The sequence below is a fragment of the Entelurus aequoreus genome, linkage group LG12 (genome assembly GCF_033978785.1).
Source record: "Entelurus aequoreus isolate RoL-2023_Sb linkage group LG12, RoL_Eaeq_v1.1, whole genome shotgun sequence".
NCBI lineage: Eukaryota > Metazoa > Chordata > Actinopteri > Syngnathiformes > Syngnathidae > Entelurus > Entelurus aequoreus.
Window position 1 is genome coordinate 37,482,444 of NC_084742.1, and position 23,246 is coordinate 37,505,689.

General features: G+C 41.0%; 1 protein-coding gene across 2 annotated transcripts in view; it reads left to right on the forward strand.

Annotated features, from left to right (window-relative positions):
* The window catches only part of dhx15 (DEAH (Asp-Glu-Ala-His) box helicase 15), a 74,241-nt gene that overhangs the window by 16,371 nt on the left and 34,624 nt on the right, over positions 1-23,246 (forward strand). For both annotated transcript variants that reach the window (XM_062065931.1, XM_062065930.1), the window contains exons 5-6: positions 3,568-3,786; positions 20,921-21,088. In XM_062065931.1, the coding sequence (XP_061921915.1) occupies positions 3,568-3,786; positions 20,921-21,088 (387 nt within the window). The remainder of the gene's footprint in view (positions 1-3,567; positions 3,787-20,920; positions 21,089-23,246) is intronic.

Consider the following 23,246-nt stretch of genomic DNA (forward strand, 5'->3'; position numbering starts at 1 on the left):
ATGGCCACTCAGTCAACATTGACAACAACATGACTAAATATTCTGTAACAATGTAAACATTTAAAACTTTTAACATTTAACAAAATTAAAAGTAGCTTATTTGCTTTTTAATGTGCAAATATAAAAGTCAACATCCAGTGCAAATCTTAATATTCTGCAATAGTATAAGCATTTCAAAAGTAAGTTGCTTATTTTGCTTTAAAATGTGCAAAACTAAAGATAAACATCCAATACAAAAAAGTGTAAAACGAAATATTCTGTAACAACAGTGTAAACATTTCAACAAAAGTGAAAGTATTGCTTATTTGCTAAAATGTGCAAAAATAAAGATAAACATCCAATACAAAAAAGTGCCAATCTAAATATTCTGGAGCACTGTAAACATTAAGTATTGCTTTTAAAATGTGCAAAATAAACATCCAGTCCAACACAGTACACAATAACCAATTCTACTCATTCCAGTGAGTGTCTAACAGTTGTAATGAAGAAAGGTTAGCATGTCTACATGCTTTGCTTCTTTTCTTGTTTACAATATTCCCAGCAGCTGAAAATAGGCGCTCAGAAGGGGTCGATGTGGCTGGAACTGAGAGCTAATTAGCCTTCACCTCAAGCCAGGACTGCGAGTGAGCTGAGCTGCAGTTTAAGTTTCTAGAAGGTCAACAGGCTCATAGTGATGTTACTAGTAGTTGACTGGGAGGTGTTTATTATCATTCAGTCCGCTGCCTGATGCTCACCTGCTAAACACCTATCTGCTCCACGCTGAAGCGCTGACTACATGCGCTCTGAATACGCACTGCTGATTGGCTGATAATGCTTTGTGTGTACCAATCAGATGGTTGTGTGGGTGGGACAATGCTGCGTGTGTACCAATCAGATGGTTGTGTGGGTGGGACAATGCTGCGTGTGTACCAATCAGATGGTTGTGTGGGTGGGACAATGCTGCGTGCTGAGACAGAGGCAGACGGAGCAAAGCAGCTGGTTAAGACTTTAGCTTTAGCTTAGAACTCGTTCGGTACACCCCCGTACCGAACCGAAAGCCCCGTACCGAAACGGTTCAATACAAAACACGTACCGTTACACCCCTAGCAGATACAAATGACACATTCATGTTGTTGTGTAATGATGACAACGTATGCTCGCGCGGACGATTGACTAGTTGATGGTTTTCTTTTCAAATGTTCGTTCATAGCCGTTGTGCTGCTATGATAGGCCATTTCCGCTCGACACAGTGTGCATACAACAACATTATTAGGCCGTTTATTGAAATACTCCCACACTTTTGACCACTATTGGCATACTTTTCCCCCCTCGCTCGCACCGCTCGCATCGTCTTCTTTGATCGTCTGCTTTGCGCTTCGCCATGACGGTAGTGTGACGTCATTATGCGACGCGTCGACGCACAAAAACGGCGTCGACGTATTTACGTAACCGATGACGTCGACTACGTCGACGCGTCGTTTCAGCCTTAAAGTAGATTAATAATTAATTTTCCACCACTTGTCCTTTATAATGTTGACAAAATAATAGAATGATAAATGACACAATATGTTATTGCATACGTCAGTAGACTAATTAGGAGCCTTTGTTTGTTTACTTACTACTAAAAGACAAGTTGTCTAGTATGTTCGCTATTTTATATAAGGACTTAACTGCAATAAGAAACATGTGTTTAATGTACCCTAAGATTTTTTGTTAAAATAAAGCCAATAATGCAATTTTTTTCTGGTCCCCTTTATTTAGAAAAGTAGCGAACATTTTTAGTACCGGTACCAAAATATTGGTATCGTTACAACACTAGCAAGGACGGGAGTGGAAGAAGTGTCAAAAGATAGAGCTAACTGTTTTAATGACATTCACACTTTACTTAAATCAATAACGGAGCAGCATCTTCTCATCCGGAAACAACAGCTGACATGTGGTGGGCTTGGACTTATGGATGAGGTCAGAGATCTCTGAGAGGGTAGGGAGCTCAAAAGAGGAAAAGGGGTGGGTGGAGGTTGGAAGTGACACTGGAGGAGTTTGAACCAAGGTCCTGGTGGATTGTCTGGATTTTGGTGTTAAAGAAAGACAGAAGAGAGTTACAGAAGGCAGCTGAGTACAAATGGGGTGGTATAGAAACTGGGGATCGAGTGATATTGTTGAACTGTGAAAACAATGACTTGGTGTTTGCTGTGTCCACACATCCATCCATCCATCCATTTTCTACTGCGTGTCCCTTGCGGGGTGCTGGAGCCTATTTCAGCTGCATTCGGGCGGCAGGCGGGGTACACCCTGGACAAACTACAAATAGTTACACATATAGAACTTACACAACATTCACACACCAAACATTAGCTTTGTCGCCCTCTACTGGTCAAATGTAGCACTACATGTAATAAACAAGGCTTGATCCTTACTCACAGACAAAAAACAACACGACCACAAATGCAAAATACATCACGAAGACAGCAATTTCAATACAGAACAAAATAAATATCTTTATGAACAAATTATATCTACTTACAAACATTTGGCCAAGTTTCGTAATGCTTACACGCTGGGATTTCTGCCACTGCTCAGTGGCCTTGTGGTTAGAGTGTCCGCTCTGGGATTGGTAGGTCGTGAGTTCGGCCGAGTCATACCAAAGACTATAAAAATGGGACCCATTACCTCCCTGTTTGGCACTCAGCATCAAGGGTTGGAATTGGGGCTTAAATCACCAAAATGATTCCCGGGCGTGGCCACCGCTGCTGCTCACTGCTCCCCTCACCTGCCAGGGGGTAATCAAGGGTGATGGGTCAAATGCAGAGAATAATTTCACCACACCTAGTGTGTGTGACAATCATTGGTACTTTAACTTTTAATATTGTTGCTGCTTGTCTGGATCAATGTGTCCGTCGCTTAAAAGGTCTGCCAGCGAACAATGACTCGAGCACTTGATCAGGGTAGAACATTCATTCTTTGTTGTCCAGTCCTTGTTAAAAGTCAGATTTTTGCAATTTATTTAAGATTTTTTTGCAGGGTCGAGTGGGTAGTCTTCTTCTACTCACCCCACTGCTGCTTCATTGTGACACATATGCCTCGCTGTTGCCTCCTGTGGGGTGGCGGGAATACTACATACATGATCAACCCTAGTTTGAATGGTTTCATCAAGGCTATTTGGGTGATGTTCGGCCTGATGTAGAATTAGGCCTGCTTTATAGTGTATTTAGGTGGGAGTGCCACATTTGATTGTTGAGGTTGAAATGTATCTGTGGCACGCCGCCATAAATGAATGTATAGGAAACACTGGATAATAATGACGATAATGATGAAAATATCTGCTGTGTAGTATGAGGATGAAAAAAACATTTACAGTTAGGGCTGGGTAAAATAATCAATTTGATTGATTACGGATCAATATTTAAATTTTTTTAGCAATATTGATTCACAAAGCATAATATGGATTACTATTATTGTTCTAATGTCATTCACGGGCCGGATTTGGCCACCGTGCCAACCACTGGTGGTCCTGGTGCACAAAATGTGTCTTTTTTTGTCCCATATGAAAACATACAGTAGCAACATTCCTTGATATCCTTGCTCCAGGTGATTGTCATGAGCGCCACCTTGGATGCTGGAAAGTTCCAGCAGTACTTTGACAGCTGTCCTCTGCTCACCATTCCTGGACGCACGCACCCAGTGGAGGTCTTTTACACGCCTGAACCGAAAAAGGACTACCTGGATGCGGCCGTTCGCACTGCGATCCAGATCCACATGTTGGAGAAAGTGGAAGGGGACATTCTGCTGTTCCTCACTGGACAAGAGGTAAGACCATGTGTTAGCATTTGCCATTCGAAATAATGGGAATTGATCTGTTTCTGTGTCAAACATCTCCCATCGTTTGTTTTTTTTGGTCATATTTTGGCATACTCTATTTACCATATGTGGAATTTCTTCACATTTAGTCAAACTTAAAATACATGGTTATGATTATGACTTACACCAGGGGTCACCAACCTTTTTGAAACAAAGGGCTACTTCTTGGGTACTGATTAATGCGAAGGGCTACCAGTTAGATACACACTTAAATAAATTGCCAGAAGTAGCTCAATTTACCTTTAACTCTGTTATTATTAATAATTAATGATATTTATCTTTGTGGAAACACTGATCATCTTAATGATTTCTCACAATAAATATATATAGAAACAGATAAATATCAATATGCAACACTTTATTTTTATATTTTCTCTAAGTGCACATTTTTCAAATTGAACATTTTCAAATGATCACTTCTAAGACAGTCTTGTGAAATCACAATATCCCATTTTAACTAGCTAGCCACTAACATTTTTTAACAAATCATGAATTACTTTGCACCATGTTTGTACAAATAATAACTCATGTAAAATACAAATGTAAACTCTCAAATTTTTAAATCATGTCACACTTTGAACTGGACACCAAATCTGTTATCTGTTTCTTTGTCAGTTAGTGGGAAGCCTGGCATTGCATGCTGTTAACTAGTGTGTTGTACTCTGGTGTGTAACTTGACACTGCAACTCTGAGTGAGTCTTGCAGATGTGCATCAGTGAGGCGTGTTCTGTGTTTGTTCTTCATGAAGTTCATGTCAGAAAAGGCTGATTCACAAAGATAAGATTTTTCCTCATTGTTTGCGGAACCTTCTTAATCTTTTGGACATATTTTCACAGCAATCTGGCCTTAAGCTTAATTATGATGAATGTAAAATGTTAAGGATCGGAAATCTAAAGGGAACGTCCTTTCGAATGGAATTCAAAGTGCATGTTTTGTGGACAGATGGACCAGTTAACATACTTGGTGTTGTTGTCCCAGAAAATCTGGAAGATCTAGGCTCAGTAAATTATGATAATCGACTAAGAAAGCTGGACAAAATTATGCAATTATGGAAAGGGAAATCCCTAACCTTGTATGGTAAAATGTCTATTGCCAACTCGTTAATTATTCCTCAATTTATTTATTTGTTTTTGTCATTACCAGCTCCATCACAAAAGTTTTTTAAGATTTATGAGCGGAGGGTCTTCGATTCTGTCTGGAACGGCAAACCAGAAAAGATTAAAAGAAAGGTTTTGTACAAAGAGTATGAATATGGGGGCCTGAAACTTCTCAACCTTGAAGCTATGTGTCTGTCTTTAAAAGCATCAATTGTTCCAAAGATGTATTTAAACATTGAGTGGTACACAAATGTCCTGTTGGACAAAAAACATGTACTGTATCAAAATAAATTGTATCCTTTTTTACAAGTGATCCCCTCCCAGAGAGTCTGCTGGGAAACATGGCGGGGTTCATAAAGGAAACAATCCACTCATAGTGGTGTTTTCAACTTTATGTTCCAGAAAAAAGAGACGATATTTTGCAGCAGTTAATATGGATGAACTCTAATATTGTAATAGATGGAAAGCCTTTCTTTTGGAAAAATATGTTTGAAAGAGGAATCATTTTTGTCAATGATATTATCAATGAGAATGGTAAAATTATGAAGTATGATGAATTTAGAGCTATGTATGGTGATGCTTGCTCAAGCTTTTCGTTTTATCAACTAACTGGAGTAATTGGGAAAAGATGGAAACAAATAATTAATTATGGAACTACTAAATTATTAGTTTGTAAACCTCTAATAAGAAATTCTAGTTGGCAAAAAGGAACTAAAATAAATAGAAAAATATATAAGTTTTATTTAATAAAGAAATCTTTGAAGGCTGCCTCATACAACACAAATGGAAAATGGGAGGACTTTTTTGACTGCCCGTTGCCATGGGATGTCATATTCAAACTAATCTATAAAACCACTATCGATGTGCAAAATCCATCCATCCATCCATCTTCTTCCGCTTATCCGAGGTCGGGTCGCGGGGGCAGCAGCTTAAGCAGGGAAGCCCAGACTTCCCTCTCCCCAGCCACTTCGTCCAGCTCCTCCCGGGGGATCCCGAGGCGTTCCCAGGCCAGCCGGGAGACATAGTCTTCCCAACGTGTCCTGGGTCTTCCCCGTGGCCTCCTACCGGTCGGACGTGCCCTAAACACCTCCCTAGGCAGGCATTTGGGTGGCATCCTAAACAGATGCCCGAACCACCTCATCTGGCTCCTCTCGATGTGGAGGAGCAGCGGCTTTACTTTGAGCTCCCCCCGGATGGCAGAGCTTCTCACCCTATCTCTAAGGGAGAGCCCCGCCACCCGGGGCACCATGTGCAAAATCGTTATTTTCAAATTAAAATTATTTATAACTTTTTACCCACAGGGAAAATGTTTAAATTATGGAATATGACAGAGTCAGATGATTGCCGATTTTGTTGTCAGGAGCCTGAATCCACCCTGCATTTGTTTTGGTATTGTCATATTGTGTCTTTGTTTTGGGTGGAAGTTGAAAAAATGTGTTTAAGGATTGGTTTGTTTATGAAGCTTAATGTGGTTTCTGTTATTTTAGGAGAGTTCATTGACAATCATGATTTAGTCAATTTAATTTGCTGGGAACGTCTGGCAGAGTCTCCTGTCAGAGAGAGTTTCAATTCCCACCTCCGGAAGAACTTTGAACATGTCACGAGGGAGGTGCTGGACATTGAGTCCGAATGGACCATGTTCCGCGCCTATATTGTCGAGGCGGCTGATTGGAGCTGTGGCCGCAAGGTAGTTGGTGCCTGTCGTGGCGGTAATCCTAGAACCCGTTGGTGGACACCGGCGGTGAGGGATGCCATCAAGCTGAAGGAGTCCTATCGGGTTCTTTTGGCTCATAGGACTCCTGAGGCAGCGGACAGGTACCCACAGGCCAAGCGGTGTGCGGCTTCAGCGGTCGCGGAGGCAAAAACTCGGACATGGGAGGAGTTCGGGGAAGCCATGGAAAATGACTTCCGGACGGCTTCGAAGCGATTCTGGACCACCATCCGCCGCCTCAGGAAGGGGAAGCAGTGCACTATCAACACCGTGTATGGTGAGGATGGTGTTCTGCTGACCTCGACTGCGGATGTTGTGGATCGGTGGAGGGAATACTTCGAAGACCTCCTCAATCCCACCAACACGTCTTCCTATGAGGAAGCAGTGCCTGGGGAATCTGTGGTGGGCTCTCCTATTTCTGGGGCTGAGGTTGCTGAGGTAGTTAAAAAGCTCCTCGGTGGAAAGGCCCCGGGGGTGGATGAGATCCGCCCGGAGTTCCTTAAGGCTCTGGATGCTGTGGGGCTGTCTTGGTTGACAAGACTTTGCAGCATCGCGTGGACATCGGGGGCGGTACCTCTGGATTGGCAGACTGGGGTGGTGGTTCCTCTCTTTAAGAAGGGGAACCAGGGTGTGTTCTAACTATCGTGGGATCACACTCCTCAGCCTTCCCGGTAAGGTCTATTCGGGTGTGCTGGAGAGGAGGCTACGCCGGATAGTCGAACCTCGGATTCAGGAGGAACAGTGTGGTTTTCGTCCTGGTCGTGGAACTGTGGACCAGCTCTATACTCTCGGCAGGGTCCTTGAGGGTGCATGGGAGTTTGCCCAACCAGTCTACATGTGTTTTGTGGACTTGGAGAAGGCATTCGACCGTGTCCCTCGGGAAGTCCTGTGGGGAGTGCTCAGAGAGTATGGGGTATCGGACTGTCTGATTGCGGCGGTACACTCCCTGTATGATCAGTGCCAGAGTTTGGTCCGCATTGCCGGCAGTAAGTCGGACACGTTTCCAGTGAGGGTTGGACTTTGCCAAGGCTGCCCTTTGTCACCGATTCTGTTCATAACTTTTATGGACAGAATTTCTAGGCACAGTCAAGGCGTTGAGGGGATCTGGTTTGGTGGCTGCGGGATTAGGTCTCTGCTTTTTGCAGATGATGTGGTCCTGATGGCTTCATCTGGCCAGGATCTTCAGCTCTCGCTGGATCGGTTCGCAGCTGAGTGTGAAGCGACTGGGATGAGAATCAGCACCTCCAAGTTCGAGTCCATGGTTCTCGCCCGGAAAAGGGTGGAGTGCCATCTCCGGGTTGCGGAGGAGACCCTGCCCCAAGTGGAGGAGTTCAAGTACCTTGGAGTCTTGTTCACGAGTGAGGGAAGAGTGGATTGTGAGATCGACAGGCGGATCGGTGCGGCGTCTTCAGTAATGCAGACGCTGTATCGATCCGTTGTGGTGAAGAAGGAGCTGAGCCGGAAGGCAAAGCTCTCAATTTACCGGTCGATCTACGTTCCCATCCTCACCTATGGTCATGAGCTTTGGGTTATGACCGAAAGGACATGATCACGGGTACAAGCGGCCGAAATTAGTTTCCTCCGCCGGGTGGCGGGGCTCTCCCTTAGAGATAGGGTGAGAAGCTCTGCCATACGGGGGAGCTCAAAGTAAAGCCGCTGCTCCTCCACATCGAGAGGAGCCAGTTGAGGTGGTTCGGGCATCTGGTCAGGATGCCACTCGAACGCCTCCCTAGGGAGGTGTTTAGGGCACGTCCGACCGGTAAGAGGCCACGGGGAAGACCCAGGACACGTTGGGAAGACTATGTCTCCCGGCTGGCCTGGGAACGCCTCGGAAAGAGCTGGACGAAGTGGCTGGGGAGAGGAAAGTCTGGGTTTCCCTGCTTAGGTTGCTGCCCCCGCGACCCGACCTCGGATAAGCGGAAGAAAATGGATGGATGGATGAATTATAGTACTCGGTAAAATGTTTATTTTTAAGGCCAAAAACAGATATTCACTTAGTATTACTTTCTTTAAAACATTTATTCAGTATTTTCTAACTTTAGAAAGTTACATGGTTGAAAACGATAATGATGCCAAAAAACATTAAAAAAAAGATGAGAAGTCCTCAAAGGCTTATTTTGAAAGTATGATTATGTTTATAGATTATATGATATCTGTTGTTGTGTTCCCTAATTTGAGTGACCTGGACATAATCTGGACTGTACATAAATGCTTATTTTGAAAATGTAATTTTGTTTTTATATTATATGCAATCTGTTGTGTTCCCTAATTTTTTTCTGTGTACATGAATGAAGGTGTGTGTTGCTGAGTCCGACTTGGACATTATCTGGACTTGGCCTGGTTTAAAAAACCCTTTAAACAAATCTAATTTCATTGACAACCTGGTCTGTTGAAGATAAGGCCCTTTTTTAAAAAATAAAATAAAATAAGATAAATAAATAAAAAACATTTTCTTGGATAAAAAAGAAAGTAAAACAATATAAAAATAATTACATAAAAAATAGTAATTAATGAAAATTTTAGTGGACCAGCAGCCTATACAATCACGTGTGCTTCAGGGACTGTGTCCCTTGCAGATGTGTTGTCTATGTTGTGGGGACCAGAATATTGGTAGCAGAAAGAAATAACCCCTTTTGTGTGAGTGGGTGTGGATGAGTGTGCATGGGGGAGGTTGTTTGGGTTGATGCACTGATTGAAAGTGTATCTCGTGTTTTTTCCATGTAGATTTAATTTTTTTTTTAATTTTTTTAGAACAGGCCCGCGGGCGACTCATCTGGTCCTTACGGGCGACCTGGTGCCCGCGGGCACCGCGTTGGTGACCCCTGACTTACACTATATTGCCAAAAGCATTTGGCCACCTGCCTTGAACTTGAAGTGCCATCCCAGTCCTAACCCATAGGGTTCAATAAGATGTGGGTCCACAGTTTGCAGCTGTTACAGCTTCAACTGTTCTGGGAAGGCTGTTCACAAGGTTGCGGAGTGTGTTTATAGGAATTTTCCACCATCCTTCCAAAAGCGCATTGGTGAGGTCACACACTGATGTTGGTCGAGAAGGCCTAGCTCTCAGTCGCCGTTCTAATTCATCCCAAAGGTGTTCTATCGGGTTCAGGTCAGGACTCTGCGCAGGCCAGTCAAGTTCATTCACACCAGACTCTGTCATCCATGTTTTTATGGACCTTGCTTTGTGCACTGGTGCACAGTCATGTTGGAAGAGGAAGGGGCTCGCTCCAAACTGTTCTCACAAGGTTGGGAGCATGGAATTGTCCAAAATGTTTTAATATCCTGGAGCATTCAAAGTGCCTTTTATTGGAACTAAGGGGCCAAGCCCAACTCCTGAAAAACAACCCCACACCATAATTCCTCCTCCATCAAATTTCACACTCGGCACAATGCAGTCCGAAATGTAGCGTTCTCCTGGCAACCTCCAAACCCAGACTCGTCCATCCGATTGGCAGATGGAAAAGCGTGATTCATCACTCCAGAGAAGGCGTCTCCACTGCTCTAGAGTCCAGTGGCGACATGCTTTACACCACTGCATCCCACGCTTTGCATTGGACTTAGTGATGTATGGCTTAGATGCAGCTGCCTGGCCATGGAAACCCATTCCATGAAGCTCTCTGTGTACTGTATGTGGGCTAATTGGAAGGTCACATGAAGATTGGAGCTCTGTAGCAACTGACTGTGCAGAAAGTCGGCGACCTCTTTGCACTATGCGCTTCAGCATCCGCTGACCGTTCTGTCAGTTTACGTGGCCTACCACTTTGTAGCTGCGTTGCTGTTGTTCCCAAACTCTTCCATTTTCTTATAATAAAGCCGACAGTTGACTTTGGAATATTTAAGAGTGAGGAAATTTCATGACTGGATTTGTTGCACAGGTGGCATCCTATGACAGTTCCACGCTGGAAATCACTGAGCTCCTGAGAGCGGCTCATTCTTTCACAAATGTTTGTAGCAACAGTCTCCTTGCCTAAGTGCTTGATTTTATACACCTGTGGCCGGGCCAAGTGATTAGAACACCTGATTCTGATCATTTGGATGGGTGGCAAAATACTTTTGGCAATATACTGTATTTAGTAAGACATGTTAACAAGTTACATTGAGGAACACCATGTGGTTTTATATTTATTCCTACTTCTTAATGTATTTTACTGATAATTAATTCACACCATAACGTTTACATGTTTATATTAAGTCAGACCTGGGCAAATTAAGGCCCGACTTGTTGAGCTTTTCAATCTGGCCCGTAGGACATTCCCAAATATATTTTTTTACATCTTTAAGATCAAAACTGTAGCTGCCATTCTGGGGCCGTACTTATCAAGCTTCTTAGAATGACTCCTAAGAAGTCTGCTAAGAGTTGACTTAAGAGTAAATAAATTCTTCGCTGAAAGCTGCACTTAAAAGTTAGTTATCAAGCGTCTTACTCACACTTTCAGCGAAGTGTAGGACTGAATCTTAAGTGTCACACTCAGAGCTGAATTACGACATTACTATGTGCCGTAAACGGAATTTTAGGTGATGTCATTTCTGTGTCCATAGAAATGACCAATCACGGAATGGAATCCGTTGTCTAAGAATAAATAAATATCTTGGAAATATTTAAGTGGACAATGGGAGTGTATATTTTGACAATAAACTACAAAATAATACAAAACAAACTAGTCCCCGCCGGCACTCACGCTACCGCTCCCTCTCTTCTATCGCCCACACACTCACTGACGTCACTCACCTCACGGCCACACACATACGCTACTGTCATAACATTTTCTTTCCAATTCATTAATTAGGCAACTAATTTGAAACTGGTGTGGGTGGCTCTATATATACTAGCCCACTGCAGACACATGCAGAAATCAACAAGGAATCGAAAAGTATTAAATCTGTGACAAAAATAATATCCGCTCTGTCTAAACGATACCGTTTGATCAGCTGCTCGTCATAAAAAAAACAAAAAAACATTGTTCCGTTCCCTGAACGTTCGCGCACGTCTCTCGCCTCAGTGCCATCCCCTGCTGGCAACTCCTAACCACTTAAGACACCTCTGAAGGTCTCTTAAATATCGTGGAGAGTAGGAGTGATTCTTAGACTTAAGAACGTTGATAAAAAGCTTTTATTCTTAAGTTTGAGAGTAGGACTAAATTTCGCAAATTCTCAGGACTTGAGTGTAAGAAGCTTGATAAGTACGGCCCCTGATCTGCAGTGATGTTTTCAAATTACCGTAAGTCTTGAACTATACAAAGTATTTCAATGGTTGGAATCTGCGCTTTTGCATGATATACTAGTTACTATGGTAATCTACAAACCCTGTTTCCATATGAGTTGGGAAATTGTGTTAGATGTACATATAAACGGAATACAATGATTTGCAAATCATTTTCAACCCATATTCAATTGAATATGCTACAAAGACAACATATTTGATGTTCAAACTGATAAACTTTTTTTTTTGTGCAGAAAGGTGGCAAAAATACTGATAAAGTTGAGGAATGCTCATCAAACACTTATTTGGAACATCTCACAGGTGAACAGGCAAATTGGGAACAGGTGGGTGCCATGATTGGGTATAAAAGTAGATTCCATGAAATGCTCAGTCATTCACAAACAAGGATGGGGCGAGGGTCACCACTTTGTCAACAAATGCGTGAGCAAATTGTTGAACAGTTTAAGAAAAACCTTTCTCAACCAGCTATTGCAAGGAATTTAGGGATTTCACCATCTACGGTCCGTAATATCATCAAAGGGTTCCGAGAATCTGAAGAAATCACTGCACGTAAGCAGCTAAGCCTGTGACCTTCGATCCCTCAGGCTGTACTGCATCAACAAGCGACATCAGTGTGTAAAGGATATCACCACGTGGGCTCAGGAACACTTCAGAAACCCACTGTCAGTAACTACAGTTGGTCGCTACATCTGTAAGTGCAAGTTAAAACTCTCCTATGCAAGGCGAAAACCGTTTATCAACAACACCCAGAAACGCCGTCGGCTTCGCTGGGCCTGAGCTCATCTAAGATGGACTGATACAAAGTGGAAAAGTGTTCTGCGGTCTGACGAGTCCACATTTCAAATTGTTTTTGGAAACTGTGGATGTCGTGTCCTCCGGACCAAAGAGGAAAAGAACCATCCGGATTGTTATAGGCGCAAAGTTGAAAAGCCAGCATCTGTGATGGTATGGGGGTGTATTAGTGCCCAAGGCATGGGTAACTTACACATCTGTGAAGGCGCCATTAATGCTGAAAGGTACATACAGGTTTTGGAGCAACATATGTTGCCATCCAAGCAACGTTACCATGGACGCCCCTGCTTATTTCAGCAAGACAATGCCAAGTCACGTGTTACAACAGCGTGGCTTCATAGTAAAAGAGTGCGGGTACTAGACTGGCCTACCTGTAGTGCAGACCTGTCTCCCATTGAAAATGTGTGGCGCATTATGAAGCCTAAAATACCACAACGGAGACCCCCGGACTGTTGAACAACTTAAGCTGTACATCAAGCAAGAATGGGAAAGAATTCCACCTGAGAAGCTTAAAAAATGTGTCTCCTCAGTTCCCAAACATTTACTGAGTGTTGTTAAAAGGAAAGGCCATGTAACACAGTGGTGAACATGCCCTTTCCCAACTACTTTAGCCCGTGTTGCAGCCATGAAATTCTAAGTTAATTATTATTTGCAAAAAAAAAAAAAAGTTTATGAGTTTGAACATCAAAATATCTTGTCTTTGTAGGGCATTCAACTGAATATGGGTTGAAAAGGATTTGCAAGTCATTGTATTCCGTTTATATTTACATCTAACACAATTTCCCAACTCATATGGAAACGGGGTTTGTAATTAGTTACTATGGTAATCTAATTAGTTACTATGGTAATCTAAGTCACAGCAGCTCAGACGAGGCACCAAGCAGTGTGGGTGGGGAGCGTTTCCACAGAGTGTTTCCAGAGCGTCCAGTCTGAAATGCGGGTGTCAGGGTCAGACGCGGGAGGAGATTTTTACAACAAAGTTCTAAAGCTTAGTGTTGTATCAGATACTGTATATCAGTTTATTTTTTACCCTTTGCGTTCATATTTCGCTGTTTGTTATATTTTTGTTGCGTTTTGCTTGTTTGTAAAATATGTTGATCGAGAGGGGGTGCGACGTTCATATGTTGTCAATATTCAGTGCTTTATCGTTCATAGAAACATGTACAATTCCATTCCGTTTTTTGGGACGGTCTGTCATAACGTTTTTAGCATTCAATCAGACACTATTGTGAGGTTTTGTATTCGTGTTCCTAAAAATCAGATATACCATCCCCCATATCACATTTTCTTCTCTAAATTTGGCCCCCCGAGTCAAAATAATTGCCCAGACCTGCATTAAGTCCACTCCCAGTGTGAAAAAAGGCAGGTTTTATTTATTTAAAAAAAAAAATCCCCACAAGTAATAAAAAAACCCCCAAAAAACATTGAGAATAAATATGCATACTGGTCTGAGATATTTGACTTAATTGTACTCCTCATAATTGATCCCTCGATACCATAAGTTATTTGTGATAGTCAGTGATGCTTAGATAGCTTTTCTTAGCTTAGCTTCGCTTTCCCATTAAGGTGAGGGAAGAGGGAGAGTTGTTGTTAGGATGGAAAAAGAGGAGACGGGTGACCCACATTCTGCCCTCCTCGCGATTCCCTGAAATTAAGTCATTTATAATTTTTTCCTCGTTCACTCGTGTCCATTGATGTGTAATTGAGGTTATGGTTCACTCTCAGAATAATGCATTTGGTTACAGCTGTGGACATCCACGCAGGCAGAAAACCCAACAAATGCTCCCAGATGATTGCAAGCAGACACTAGAAATGCAAATTACTTTTTTAAAATGATTTATATTAATCCAGACAATGCAAAAAACACTCGAAGCAGAGTGTTTGTTTGCGGCGTGCGCCCACGTCGCTTTTTCATTGACCCAAAGACGATCGATATTTAGTGGTTTAAAATTGTCCCCCGTGGAGAAGAAGAACATAGATTTTTATATTTAGCTGGCACACTTTTATGGGGAAAATAATTGGAACGCACTCGCGTAATCGTTTTACAAACCTCCAACAAGGAGGTTAGCTGGACTGTGCCTAAGATACTCATTCATTTCATGGACCTGCTGCAAAAACGGGAGCAGAAGATGGTCTGTGACAGGCGCCCTCTTCTGGTATTAATGGCAAACTGCAGGGACGGGAGTTTAAGGAGCTCTTTGTTGACAGTCATGAAAATGTAAAAGTAAGTTAACCACTAGGGTTTGCCGTAAAAATCGATTCACGTCTGTGATTCTTATTCTTATCAAACCAAACTTTTCAAGAATCAGTTTTTAAAAATACATTTTTTAGGCTATCTCCATGCGTATTCCCTGTGTGTAGTGTTGTCCCGATACCAATATTTTGGTACCGATACCAAAATGATTTCTAAATAAAGGGCACCAGAAAAATTTGCATTATTGGCTTTATTTTAACAACAAACCTTAGGGTATATTAAACATATGTTTCTTATTGCACGTTTGTCCTAAAATAAAATAGTGAACATACAAGACAACTTGTCTTTTATTAGTAAGTAAACAAAAAAAAGATCCTAATTTAGTCTGCTGACGTATGCAGTAACATTTTGTCATTTTCCGTTCTATTATTTTGTCAAAATTATTAAGGACAAGTGGTAGAAAATGAATTATTAATGTACTTGTTCATTTACTGTTAATATCTGATTACTTTCTCTTTTAACATGTTCTATCTACACTTCTGTTAAAATGCAATAATCACTTATTCTTCTGTTTGATACTTTACATTAGTTTTGGATGATATCACAAATTTGGGTATCAATCCGATACCAAGCCGTAACAGGATCATACATTGCTCATATTCAAAGTCCTCATGTGTCCAGGGACATATTTCCTGAGTTTATAACATAATATACACTACCGTTCAAAAGTTTGGGGTCACCCAAACAATTTTGTGGACTAGCCTTTATTTCTAAGAACAAGAATAGACTGTCGAGTTTCAGATGAAAGTTCTCTTTTTCTGGCCATTTTGAGCGTTTAATTGACCCCACAAATGTGATGCTCCAGAAACTCAATCTGCTCAAAGGAAGGTCAGTTTTGTAGCTTCTGTAATGAGCTAAACTGTTTTCAGATGTGTGAACATGATTGCACAAGGGTTTTCTAATCATCAATTAGCCTTCTGAGCCAATGAGCAAACACATTGTACCATTAGAACACTGGAGTGATAGTTGCTGGAAATGGGCCTCTATACACCTATGTAGATATTGCACCAAAAACCAGACATTTGCAGCTAGAATAGTCATTTACCACATTAGCAATGTATAGAGTGTATTTCTTTAAAGTTAAGACTAGTTTAAAGTTATCTTCATTGAAAAGTACAGTGCTTTTCCTTCAAACTTTTGAACGGTAGTGTAAATAAATAAAAAAACGAAAGAAGATGTTGGGATGCCAAAAAATATCGATGTAATCATAGTAGTATCGTCTAGATATGCTACTGTACTTGGTATCATTACAGTGGATGTCAGGTGTAGATCCACCAATGCCGTTTGTTTAAATTTTGACGCCAGTGGGCTACGGTGTGTAGTGAAGCATGTTTAGTTATTCCTCGTCCTGCAGGGATGATACTTGTAAGAAACATACTTTATTTGTCGCCATGGAGGCGAGGATTAGTGATTTAGAAGTAGCTAAAACACTGCCGACCCCGGATGGACTATAGCCGCTAGCGAGTTAGCCATGTCTTAAAGCACCTCTTCCTGAGGGCGTTTCAGTGTTATAACTTCACATTTATCGTTAGTTTTTAAGCCAAAATGCGGACCGGTACTTTTCAGAGGCGGTATAGTACCGAATATGATTCATTAGTATCGCGGTACTACTGTATACTAATACCGGTATACCATATAACCCTACGCCATACTGTACATCAGATGCCAAGAGGAGCTTTTCTAACACGTAACCTGTAACCTAAAAAGTTTTATAACAGTTTATATACCAAAGATAATCATATTTAATCAAGAATTGTGTTGAATAGAGAAGCGATTCCGAATGTAATCGTATTCCCAAGAATTGGAATCGAATTGGATAGTGATTTGTTGTGAGATTTGCATTCCTATTAACCACTGTTAACAGTAAAAGATAAGAATATTTTAACTTTGACAAGTGACCGCGCATAAATTGTAATGTTTGTAGTTGTGATAATTCCTGTCATTGCGAAATGTGCTGCAAAAAAGCCAAAGAAAAAGTGACATTTTTTGACGCTGTACTGAGCTCTTGTGAGGTGCCCACAACTGTTCTCTCGAGCAGTGTTTTTCAACCTAGTGTGCCGTGAAATACAGTCTGGTGTGCCGTGGGAGATTATGTAATTTCACCTAATTGGGTTAAAAATATTTTTTGCAAACCAGCAATTATAATCCACAAATGTGCCGTTGTTGAGTGTCGGTGCTGTCTAGAGCTCGGCAGAGTAACCGTGTAATACTCTTCCATATAAGTAGGTGGCAGCAGGTAGCTAACTGCTTTGTAGATGTCAGGAACATGGTTTGTCGTGATCACAATATGCGGGAGGCAGCGTGCAGGTAAAAAGGTATTAAACACTTAAACCAAAAATAAACTTTATGCGAGTGCCGCTAAGAAAAGGCATTGAAGCTTAGGGATGGCTATGCAAAACCAAATTAAAACAGAACTGGCTGCAATGTAAACAAAAAGAAAATGCTGGACGACAGCAAAGACTTACGGTGTGTGGAGCAGACGACGTCCACAAAGTACATCCGTACATGACATGACAATCAACAATGTCCCCACAACGGATAGCATCCACACAACTTAAATAGTCTTGATTGCAAAAACAAAGCAGGTGAGGGGAATAGTGTTCAAGGAAGACATGTAACTGCTACAGGAAAACACCAAAAAAGTCCAAATAAGTCACGGCGTGATGTGACAGGTTGTGACAGTACACCTACTTTGAGACAAGAGCTATACTGATGCATGCTTGGTTATGGTTTGAATTAATATCCAACAATTGCAACAATGACTTTTTACTATCAATATCAACTACCGAGTTTACATTTTTTAATATTTCCTCCGCATTTTTTCAGAGAACAAAAATGTGCTTTGGCTCAAAAAAGGTTGAAAACCACTGCTCTAGAGTCATGTTTAGTCTGAAAATGTTGGTTGAATTGCTTATCTAGAGGTTTAAGATTTTTCCCTTTGCATTTTGATGTAATTTGTGACCTCACTGGTGTCAAGCCATTTGCGAGCAGCAGTTCATTTATCAGTGCCTCCTAATTGTGAGGGGACGTCTATAGGGTGCCCCTTCCAAGCCTCATCCTCACCTTATCCTCAGCTTCGCAGAAACTTTGATGTGGGCTAATAATTGGAAGGCAATCATCTCTCATTTTGGAAGAGATGAGGATGGATGGCACTCTCTGTTGATATTCCGCCGACAAATGGAGCACCTCCTCTAAATCACAGCTGTAGAGCAAAGATAATATTTAAGCTTCCCCCTTCAGCTGCTAACATCAAAACACAGCAGCAGCAGCAAAATAAATAATGATACAAAGCAGGGTGGCCCAGTCAAGAGAAGTGTTGGTGATTAGCTTGGCTTCAAGAGCTGCTGGACACAACACAACACAACACAACACACATATTCCTACAGGAATGGAAGACCAGCTTGCTTCCAACGCTTTTGGCAAACCCGCTTCATGCTCCCCCCCCCCACCACCACCACAGCAGCTGCTGCATCCCCAGGCTTGATAGGCTATTAATACCCAGGCTAATTTTTAGCAATCCATTCCTATTTAATGTTTTCCACTTGTCACCGCAATGATTAAGAGGCATCAGTGGGACTTTGACTCTAAATGTGATGAACAAGGGTAGGCACAACGTGGCGGGGCTAATCGTTGCACGCTCAGGAAGCCCGAAAAGAAAGCCAGAAAGGTATCACGGCGGCGCTATTTCACATGTTATTGCAGCAGGTACACCTGCAAAGTGTCCTCTGATTGAGATTTGATACCGTTGGAGATGCGATATGACATTGTGTTTATTTATTGTTGTTGCTCTATTGTGGTGTACGCTCTCATGAGATTGTGTAGCTTTACCAGCCTAATTTATTGTATTTTACTTTGTGTGCTTTGCCAAGGCCATTTATATACATTTTTTTCCAATTGCTTGGACACTAAATTTTACATTTTCACACAGTTAACAAAAGTCTACACACAGTAAAGAAAACCACTGTGCAAATTTGCCTAATATTAGGTATAGACTCTGCTTCACAGTTTTTGCGAAAAATTACACACAATGCTTTACACACACTTTCCCATCTTGCACATGTGATGTGGATGAGATACTATGGCCTGATCCAGCTAGACGGGCAGGTGATGATTAGAATCAGTGACTGAGGTTTTTGAGTACGTCCCTTCATAGAGTTGCTGTTTCCTAAGTCTGCTCAAGTAGCCTATACTCTATGCCAGTGGTTCTCAACCTTTTTTCAGTGATGTACCCCCTGTGAACATTTTTTTAATTCAAGTACCCCCTTATCAGAGCAAAGCATTTTTGGTTGGAAAAAAAGAGACAAAGAAGTAAAATACAGCACTATGTCATCATTTTCTGACTTATTAAATTGTATAACAGTGCAAAATATTGCTCATTTGTTGTGGTCTTTCTTGAACTATTTGGAAGAAAAGATATAACAATAACTATAAACTTGTTGAAAAATAAACAAGTGATTCACTTATAAATAAAGATTTCTACACATAGAAGTAATCATCAACTTAAAGTGCCCTTTTTGGGGATTGTTGTAGAGATCCATCTGGATTCATGAACTTAATTCTAAACATTTCTTCACAAAAAAAGAAATCTTTAACATCAATATTTATGGAACATGTCCACAAAAAATCTAGCTGTCAACACTGAATATTGCATTGTTGCATTTCTTTTCACAGTTCTTTTTGACAGACATTTTAAAAAATCTCACGTACCCCTTGGCATACCTTCAAGTACCCCCAGGGGTACACATACCCCCATTTGAGAACCACTGCTCTATGCTGTCATTTTTATTTATCTCCAGATTTTTTTTCAAACCTTTTTATTTGTCTCAGATTTTAATTTGTATTGCATGTTATTGTTGACTACTGTGATATGTTACTTTACCTGACTGTGGTAAAAATACATATTTTGAGTTTGCAGCATCATTGTTGAGCACTTCTTGAAAAGATTAGAGGATATTTTTACTTTCTCTTTAGGTCCTTACTTATAGGCCCACTTCAAAGTAAACAATGATGATTGCTATGGATTTGCCAATATATTTTGTCAAGTTACAGTAATCATTCATCACATATGCTAAAAAGGTCGGGCAACATGCCCCAAACTCGTGATTTTTTATAGTACAATAGGGTTTTTTACAAATGTGTTTTGTATTTTATCACTGTTCTGGGTAACTCAGTCCAATAGTGTCTTATCATTTGAAGTCTGTGTGAGTGAGATGAAAATAGAACTGCATTTTTACAAATGCTTGCTTTATTTTGATGAATGGGCATATGTTTTGGCCTAAGTGTGTTATTTTGCAAATAATCTAGGAATTAAGAAAACTGAATGTTGCATTTGGAAAAGTGTGTAAAAATCATTTTGAAAAAAGACACACAGTTAGTAAAATTGTGTGTAAGGAAATGGAAAAAACTGTAATGAAATCATTAATAATTAATCAAATCAAATCATGCATTTGTATTATATTTTCTTTACTTTTTGTTTAATTTGTTATATTTCATGGCGACTTGTCCAGGGTGTACGCCGCCTTCCGCCTGAATGCAACTGAAATAGGCTCCAGCACCCCCGCGACCCCAAAAGGGACAAGCGGTAGAAAATGGATGGATGGGATGGATCTCTAGATTGTGCATGTTTCCCTAATTAATTGTGTCTTAATTGTGTTTTTTTATGTTTCTGTTTATTGGCCCTGTGTTGCTCTGACCGGGCTGCAGGTGGTGCTACAGCACAGGCTTTAAACATGTGAAGCTTGTAACAGCAGTACAAAATGATTGTTGACAGGAAAACAAAAGAAAAAGGTGGTGTTAAAGATAAATTTAGGCGTTTTAAAGATGTTGTGTGTGTGTGTCTCTCATTGCATGTTCTTCAGCAGTCTCATCACGTAATCTGCTTTACAATGCTGCAATGCTTACAATGCTTTGTTTGAAAACAGAGCCACGGGAAGCTCAGCGAAACATACATCAGTTTAATTTCCTCCATCAGAAGGTGAATACATGCCTTATTGTTTGACATCTCGCAGGAAATCGAGGAAGCCTGCAAGCGAATCAAGCGAGAGGTAGATGACCTGGGGCCCGACGCTGGCGACGTCAGAATCCTCCCACTTTACTCCACGCTGCCCCCTCTGCAGCAGCAGAGGATCTTCGAGCCACCCCCAGCAAAGAAACCGAATGGTGCCGTTGGAAGAAAGGTAAGCGCAAATCCCTCCCTTCCCCCTCTTTCTGGGATTTTGCCACAAAAGTGACTTACATACGCTAGCATTTGGAAATGATGGGTGTTAGTCACGCCCTGCGAGCAAACTAAAAACCATGTCAAGAATTTTATGTTTTGAGAGGAGTCATGACCAAGGCAGATGGAATTTGAGACCAAGATGGGGTTAGGGATTCTCGAATAACACTGTCAGTCTGTTTGAGTGCAAGACAAGACCAATGGTGAGACAAAGATCCCCCAAACCAATAGGTAGGTAGGTGTTTATTGTCTTGCACAAGTACAACAAACTTTGTTTTCAGCACAAACCCGTTCAAGATTAGACAAACAAACAGTGTACAGGGTTACAGAACAGGAACGCTGATGGGTCACCACAAGGCACCCCGTAAAAGATGGGGAGAAAAGGTAAACGCTGGGGGAGGATGAGTAAAACAAAAAAAAAATCTGAGGAAAAAGACTCCATAGCAAAGCACGTATACATATTACAACATACAACTGGAGACTTGCAACAGAAGGGAGGGAGTGCAATAGGAGTCTACAGTACTACAAGAACACGGAAAACAAAGCTTTTCCTAAATGAGTGAAAAATAAGTGGACAAACCGAAAACCATGTCCAGACCAAGACTTGGAAGTATTTAGAGAAGTCAAGACTAAGACTGAGATCATGTAAAACTAAACTAAGACTAACTCAAGGCTGTTAGGACAACATGACAGAAGATTAGCACTGCGGTCTCTGCATTATTATCAGTTTCAGTCCAAAAAAAAAAATAAGCTAACACCTCTAAAATTGAAAACCGGTTTTCTGACCAACACTGGTCTTGGAATCTCAGAACTATTTAATGGAGAAAGATGATGTGGACCAAGATTGAGGTGTTTCAGATACTTTGAGGTATTGAATGGAGTTAAGACAAAGGCAGAGGAAATTTACGAGTTTAAAGCTCAGAGGATAACATGTTTTTATTAACATGACTGGAAAAAAAAAGCACTGCAAGACCAATTCTGAGGATTAAAAGACCTGTCTTGCAACAAAAGTAAGAGTACTACAAACTAAAGGAAACTCCCAGAAGAGGAAAACTAAATCAAAACTTTGACAATTAGTGACCAAAACCAACTTTTTTATGCACACAACTTAACCCCTCAATGTTTGAGTCTAAAACAAGACCGCGTCTGAAAATGAAATACCCCAAATGTTGAAGGTGTCCAGGACCGATCTTGAGTACTACAAAGCTATTAAAAATAAACTTAAAATCGAGTATTACCAAGCTAAACAGGAAACTAAAGACTGCCGTTTCTGCAGTGGTCAAGTGGTCAGGGGGCCTCAAATGTTAAAGGGGACCACGGCCGATCACGAGTACTACTACACTTCTAGAAACTAAGTTCTCCCTAAACGCAGAAAACGAAGCAGAAGAGGATCAACATTTGAGTGTTTTAAGTTTTGAATTTCTAAAGCCTTGTCGGTTCAGGATAAGGACAAGATAGGACAAGATAATAGACTTTATTTATCCCACAATGGAGAAATCATGTCGTTGCAGTGATGATAGAAAATGTCCAAACAAATAAGGTAAACACACATGAAAAGAGGGAAACAACAAAGAACACAAAGGACATAAAATAAATTAAGAGTATAGATAAGCTGCCACTACAGCTGTGCCATTTCTACATATAGCTACAAAAGTAAATTGAAAAAACAAAAAAACCAGCAATAAATAATACATATTGCGAACATACGATTGCACCGTGCATAGCAACAACAACAAAACAAAAACACATACATTGTCATGGCCTACAGAGTTTTGGTGTTGACTAGTCACAACAATAATGTTTGGGTCCAAGACAAGACTGATTCTGAAACCAAGACACTCCAAAAACGGTCTTCAATACTACAACATGTTGAAAAGAGAAACTGGAAATTGTGATGTATCATGTTGTAAGCTTGCATGTTCGAAATAAACTCAAACTCAAACTTAAACTCAAACACTTAGGGAAATTAAGTCCTCCCTAAATGAGGAAAACAAACCAGAACAGGACCAACATTTTATACATATTGCTTTTAATTTGCTGTTCGGACACCTCCTTACCTAGACACGTGTTTTACCCTACATTCACTCAGATTCACAAGTCTGTGAAAATGGTTGAATATA